This window comes from Carassius auratus, chromosome 24 (assembly GCF_003368295.1).
Source record: "Carassius auratus strain Wakin chromosome 24, ASM336829v1, whole genome shotgun sequence".
NCBI lineage: Eukaryota > Metazoa > Chordata > Actinopteri > Cypriniformes > Cyprinidae > Carassius > Carassius auratus.
The window spans coordinates 22,476,647-22,483,938 of record NC_039266.1 but is presented as its reverse complement, the minus strand read 5'-3'; the positions used below and the strand labels follow the sequence as shown (position 1 = coordinate 22,483,938).

General features: G+C 36.2%; 1 protein-coding gene across 1 annotated transcript; it reads left to right on the top strand.

Moving 5' to 3' along the window:
* Window positions 1–3,764: 3,764 nt before the first annotated feature.
* Window positions 3,765–6,510, top strand: LOC113042724 (uncharacterized). The gene is made up of 6 exons (XM_026201740.1): window positions 3,765–3,780; window positions 3,891–4,075; window positions 4,332–4,486; window positions 5,357–5,820; window positions 5,934–6,142; window positions 6,301–6,510. The coding sequence occupies exons 1-6, from the start codon at window positions 3,765–3,767 to the stop codon at window positions 6,508–6,510; spliced, it is 1,239 nt and encodes a 412-aa protein (XP_026057525.1).
* Window positions 6,511–7,292: the final 782 nt, after the last annotated feature.

Sequence of the window (7,292 nt, the reverse complement as noted above, 5' to 3'; positions counted from 1 at the left end):
ACAAATGAAACTGTTTCAGACTGTGAATCATGCGAGCGTACTTTGGAACCCGAAAATAAAGCCATGGGGTATTTTCGGAGGACACTTAAAAATCTGCAGCATCATTTCGAAGACTGAGCAGATTCAACATTTGTTGACGGATTCAAATCTTGATTATCTGTGCTTAACGGAAACTTGGTTAACTCCTAATACTCCCTCTTCTATAGTGAAAGTGTCGGGATACATCTTGTATAGACGCGACAGAAACAAGGGTAAAGGCGGCGGAGTGCTGATTTATGTAAGAGATCACATCCAAAAAGTAAACAACTGGATATCAGTGACTGTAACTTGGAGTGTGTGGGGACTACTATTACTTTATGTCCTCAAATGACTTTTTGTGTATTAGCAATTTATCGACCTCCTAAAGCTACTAATGATTTCTTTATTTCTCTTGGTAATTTACTTAAACAGTGTGATGGAAAAGAAGTCATTATTTTGGGTGACCTTAATTTAAATTGGTTTGAGAAGTCATGTAGAAACCATAGACTGTAAAAGAAACAAACTTAAAGCTGCAGTCAACTTTTGACGCTCTAGCGGTTAATAAACAGAACTGCTTGCATCTTGCGGAAGAACATCGTAGCCGGAACTACTTCTCTCTGTTTATGTCTATGAAGAATCACAAAGGTACTGGGTTACTTTGGATTCATCTACTCCTGACAACACCCACAAGGTGGCGTGAGTTTCGAACCCCCTTTATCCGGAAACGACACTCCACACAAACCGAGGCCTCGTTTGTCATCAGTTACGTGATTTCCATGTTAACAACACAAGCCTCGAATCGCGGCTTCATCTGGCACGATCAAACTCCGACGCCTCGGTTCAAATGTCACATCACTACTAGTTTCCATAGTCTTATCTTAGTTTCTAGTTTTCATAGTTTAGTCTTTTCCTTGCCCTGCCCTGTTATTCGTGTTTTGACTCTTTTGCTCTGGATACTGGATTACCCCTCTTGCTTAGCCCTCTGGATATTGTTCGCTCATCGAAGACCCACGCTTGCCCAAGGATTGTTCTTGTGTCTTGCCCTCTATATACCTGTTTGCCAGGGTTTGACCCATGCCTGTTATGACCACGTCTCTGTGTAATAAAAGCTCGCACATGGATCCGCACATCTCATCGGCTCCCACGTTACAAAATGATAAAGTTATTCTTGATCAGCATTATTGAAAATCCCAAGATCTTCCCACTGAAACCTACAGAGGCAACAACTCAATCAAAAATCCACAAGATTTTCTGTCTTTCTTTCTTTTCTTTTCTTTTTAGTCATATTGTAGTTTGTGACAGGCATATTTAGACATGGGCCTTCGTTTGGCAAGCAGTCCCCTCTCGCAGTCTGTGTATTGTGGGGAAATTTGTGCCAGTGAGCATGTGTCCCTCAAAAAATGTCCAAGAACTTACAAGTGCCTTGCTGGTGATGTGGAGTAACATCTCACAGCAAGAGCTGGCAAATCTTTCTCAGTCCATTAAAATGCATTGGTCAATTAACACTGTAGTAATTAAAGAAGCTGCTGGACCCACCATACTAACTGCTATTTTTTGTTCTGTTTATGTCTCAGCTGTCAGATCTTTTTTTTTTTCATACAAATATTTACACATAATAGGAAATTTGATTAAAAAAAAAAAATTTGAAAGTGGGTTTCTTTTTTGATATATCATTCTTATGCCCACAATGCTGCCTTCTGTTCAAGTGCCTGCAGTAAGATTCGTACACACATATCAGACTATATATTTTACATGCCCACATTGCTGCCATCTGTTCAAATAAGACTCCAACACACATATCAGACTATATATTTTACATGCCCACATTGCTGCCATCTGTACAGCTGCTTATCATTGGGTCGAGCTCAGTTCATCACTGATAAACTTTCCACTGAATTGAGCTGAATGACACTACTGTCTCGTGTAGAGCTGCTGGATGCAGCTGAACTTGAAGTCTTATATTTGAAGTTTCCATCATTGATTGATTGATAAGCTGCATTGAAATGATCTTTGTATAAACTATAAAGAACTACAGAAATAAAGGTCAACTTTCATTAAGTCCATCAGCCCATTCAGCATTACAGTTACACAAATTCAATTCAAGTTTATTTTCATAGTGCTTTTCACAATGCATATTTTCTTTTGTCTGCTACGCAAAAATTGGTATGCCAATCTGTATTATCTGTAAGTCTTTAGTTAGCCAAGAAGTTGAGAAAGTCAGGGAAGAGCAGAAGCAGGAGACAAAGTGATGATCATAAAAAGGAGCAGTTGGTTGAATAATATTAGTTGTGTATGTTTCAATGCTCAGGCTTCGTCTGACCAACAGAAAATCCAACAAGTTTTATTGTAACACAAGCAATAGCAATGAAAAATTACTGCTTCACTATATCGTCCTGTGAGGTTAAAAACCTTGAGATCTCTTCTTATTTTCTTATTCATGAAAGCAAATATTCCTTGAAACCACACAATTATAAGACCAAACAACAATAGAAAAATACTATAAAATATAATAGAAATAACTAATCAAGTCAAGTCACTTTTATTTACGTTTCAAATAAAATAGCAGTGTGTTAATGAAAGTGAATAAAGTGCAAATATTTTAAAATAACTTTTTTTTATAAATTTTCCATATTTCAAATATAGTGGAACTGACCCTCCATAGACAGCAATGCAACTGTAATATTCCCAGGTCCACAAACATAGTAAGGACATCAGTGGTTCAAGTTCAGTTTTGCAAAGCTACGAAAATACTTATTATTACTCTTCTACCCCGAGTTACCATCTTCTGCGTGTGTGTGCTTTCCCCCCGAACATAAACAATGCTGATTACATTGATTGCATTGTTGGGTACTCTCCAAAATGGCAGAAAACATAATTCGGGGGAGAAGAGTTGTTGAAAATATATATGTATTTTTCCTTTGCAAAATTGATGTCACGATGTCCTTACTACGTTTACGGACCTAGGAATATTGCAGTTGCGTTGCTGTCTATGGAGGATAAGAGAGCTCATGATTAGCCATAACCCAGACCACTTTCTCAGAATACAGTGTAAAATATATTCTCCACCATTGGTCATTTTTTATTTAATGATTTGTTATTTTTTTTACAACACTAAATAACAGCAGATTTATTCCTGTTTTTGTATGGTGATCAACAGAAGAAGAAAAAACTTGCATGTCAAAGTGAAACACTGAAGATTAAATAAAGACTTTATTCTATTGGGAAAAGAATGAGACTCAAGACAATTACTTTATTAGATGCAGAACACAACACATTTGTTGATTCTAATGGTCATACAGCACATAATTTAGTTTTATCTCAGAGGGGATTCTTGCATACCTCTGTTGACAATCATATGGAACTTCTGCCCCAACAACACCATTTAATGAACAAATGAACTATATAAAACTCCATGACTCCAGCTGCCCTATATATGGAAGTTACATTTCAGATAGCACAGTATAATTCAATGATCTTATGTTTATTTGAAAGTCATTTTTTTTTCTGAGGGAGGAGGCAGGGTGGGGATACGTTTAGTATTTAAACACCAGATACCTTGTTCGCCACATCACTTTCTAAAACCAAGGGTAAGTCATCTTCACTTAACATATTTAAAGTCATTTTCAGATATCCTTCCAGTTTCATATTGTATTTTCTGAGACATATTTTATACCAAACAAAACTGTGGATCTGTTTTAGTACATTTTAGGAGAACGCATTGCACAAATTGTGTAAACCTACTAAGGATGGCTGATAGCAAAAGCAAGTATTAGCTTATTTTATCATTTCATTATTTCAACAAATTTAAAAACAATACTAGCCATTGACGTGTCTTTTTCAGTCTTTAAAAATATGCAATGTTTTTCCACCAGTGTCTGTGTCCCAGTGGAGCCCGACATTTGTACAAGAGCTCCTCCCTGCTGCCAAAAAGACTGCTCTTCTGTACCATCTTTCTTACCTGTGCCTGGCCAACTTCCCCAACCTGGAGAGGATCATCAGGAGTCGGGCTGTGGAAACACAGCTTCTTTTTGGCTCCTCTGATGCAACTATGTTGAAAGTATTGATTCAGATTTTGTCTTAAAGTGTTTTCATCTCTAGAAAAAAAAGTTGAAATAACTGGAATTAAATACATAACGTGTCATAATGAGAGTCACTTTTTTAACTGACGTTTTAGGTAAAATATAAAAAATAAGAGTTTGTACACATCATCATCATTTGATATGCTTCTTGTAATTTTATGTGCATTTCTTTCTTGTTACCACTGTCTTTTTTAAAGTCTAAGATACGTGATCTCATGTCTCTTCTTTGCACAGTGTATTTTGACAAGTGAAAATCTGGTTCAGTCGCTGTTTCCCATGTTGGCAAAAGCTGTGGAGAAAAACAAAGCAGTTCTGGCAATCAAATTTCTGGCAAAAGCACGAGTCTGGATCAAAGAAATTATCACTGAAGTGGACAGGATAGTGGAAAAGTAAGAACATTTTCCTCATGAAAACGTGTCAAAATACCTTGAGCAATTAATCTTTCTACATGAAATGTGTGTAATCAAGTGAACGTATGAGCTTATAAGCAGTGGTGTAGTGGTGCCTGGAGAAGTGTGGTATACTCTTAATTTATGAACCTGAGCAAAGGATGAACAGCCTGTGTTATAAACAGTGACATGTAAGACTAGTCTTGCCTATTTAGTTCACCCCAAAATGGGCCAATAGTATTTGCACATTTTCACTTATTGTAACTTTTGCTAAACACCTTCAGGCTTCAGCAGCATCCATTATAAAACACTCATGCTTTTAAGCCAAATACACGCTGAAAAGAATAATTCTGGACATGATTCTAATCAATCTCTAATAAAATCGGTTGGGTTTTCTCTGTATTTGTTATAATGTACTGATTCAAATGAGTCAATAATTAAATATTATTTTATCATTCTGCACGCCTCCCTGACATGCACTCAAGCTCTAGACCGACTCCGCTTGCATTCACATGATTTGTCGAGACGAGAGGCGATGCAGGCGCAATCATCAATCAAATTTAAAGGCAAGCCGGCGCATCCTGACCGTCTTTACTGGGTGTGTTTAGGGAATGTTTGCATTTATTCACATGTGACTTGATTAGCTAGTCATGGTAGACCGTCATGATTTTGGCTAATGCAGGACACTACTGAATGATGCGCATCAGAGAGCATTTAGAAGTGGGTATACGCAAAGCCGACTGATAAAGAAGTGGATATACGCCATATACCTGCATATACCCTCCACTACAACACTGCTTATAAGCTAGTCACACCAACCCATTGCTATAAAATGTTATTTGACTGCAGCATTTTTTCAACTTTGTGTAGGTATGATTTACACAACAAAGATGTAGTATCATCCACCAGTGATGTTATCAAGGAAAAATTAGATACCGATAAAAAGATTAAAGAACACAACACTGAGACAATGCAGACAGAAAAAACTCTGACTGATTTGAAATTGCATCTTAAAAGTACTACTGAAGAACTGGCTAAAACCCGGCAAAATATAAACTGCAAAGTCCAGGAGATTCAAGAATTTGCCAGATCCATGAGCAAAATAAATAAACGTTTCGGAATCTTCGCTGCAATTGTGCCATTCATTGGGCCACTTGTGCAAAACATTTATGATGCTGTACATGATCCTGAAAATGTTGCCTCCATGAAGGCTCTTGAAGCTCAATTGAATGTCCTTATTGCTGATAAGACCGTTCTAAAACAAAAGCAGTGGCACCTCCAGCTCCAGATCATTGATTGGCAGATGAAGTTTGCCCAAGCCAATTTTGACCAAAGTGAGTCTGTTTTCTTTTATTAGAAATCATAATTAAAACTGATTCAAGTCTAGTTTAAGACAGGGAGTGAATATGTGTCATGTTGAAGCATGTTTCTTATTTCGCCTCTGCAGATTCCATTCCCAACCCCATCCATCTAAATGATGTTCAAAGTAGCTTGTCAAAAATTCAGAACATTCTGATTCAGCTGAAAAACTTCTGGGAGAACGTTGGTCAAATGTTGGACTACCTGGAACAAAAGACCTTTGTTGGAGAAGATCTTGTTGAAGATCTAGCTGACCTAAAAGATGAATTTCTAGAATCAATTAAAATAGCCGAAGAGGTAAAATTTGTTTACAAAATTACAAACACATTTCCAGTAAGGTCTATTTTATTTTATTTTTACTTTGTTTGAGTGTTCCAGCCTAATTTTTTTCCCAGCCATTACCACTGATTTATCCAAAAGTCTAATATGACTTTTGAAATGTTTTAATTCCACAGGCTTGGAGCAGTTTTGGTGCAGGCTGTAAAAAAGCATCTGCCATCTTCAAGCTACAAACCAGAGATGCCTACAGGTTTCTGGAGGTCAGTCCTTCCTCTCTCTCCAAGGAGCAGTGGCAAAAAGAATATGAAAGTGTAAAGGAACAACTGAAGAAAATGTACTCACCACAATCTCCGACATCCTCTGATACACCTGCTATTTCTGTGTGATCTACATGCACAAGTACATCATCCCATTTGTTTTCTTTCTCAAGATGCTGGTAATGGGACGATTATGTTTAGCTTTTTTAATGCTGTACTCATAAACTGAAGAGTTCTGTATTTCCTACTTAATGCCTAAACCACTCTTCACATATATATATATATATATATATATATATATATATATATATATATATATATATATATATATAAATACTCTGTATGCATCATCTTTTTATGAGCTCTTGCAAAAAGACTCTTGTTGAACAGATAAATATTTGGTTGAATGGTTCTCAAGTGGTTCTATTATGCCACCCACAGTTGGAATCAGCTTCCAGAAGAGATCAGATGTGCCAAATTAGTAGCCATATTTAAATCTAGACTCAAGACACATCTGTTTAGCTGTGCATTTACTGAATCAGCACTCTGCTACATCCGAAACTGATTGCACTATGTATAATCATTGTTATTCTTAACTGTTTTAATTCATTTTAATGCTATTTTTAAATCATTTAAAAATGTTTAAATTCCTTGCTTTTATTATTGTGATTGTTTCTGATGATTATTTTAATTCCTTTTATGTAAAGCACTTTGAATTACCATTGTGTATGAAATGTGCTATATAAATAAAATTTGCCTTGGCTTGCCTTGATTAAAGTTTGACTTAAGATCAGAACAATAACATGATTATTGACTTTAGTTTTATTTTTTTATTTTATTTTTTTTGTTTGTTTTGTCTAAAGTCATATATTCAAGTTTCAGAAGTAAATTCTTTGTCATTTAGGCTACTA

What these genes read in the sequence shown, in the direction of transcription:
- LOC113042724 (XM_026201740.1), top strand. An exon ending in GTGGACAGGATAGTGGAAAA is followed by an intron (nt 4,487 to 5,356) that starts GTAAGAACATTT and finishes AACTTTGTGTAG; the next exon opens with GTATGATTTACACAACAAAG. An exon ending in CCAAGCCAATTTTGACCAAA is followed by an intron (nt 5,821 to 5,933) that starts GTGAGTCTGTTT and finishes TCGCCTCTGCAG; the next exon opens with ATTCCATTCCCAACCCCATC.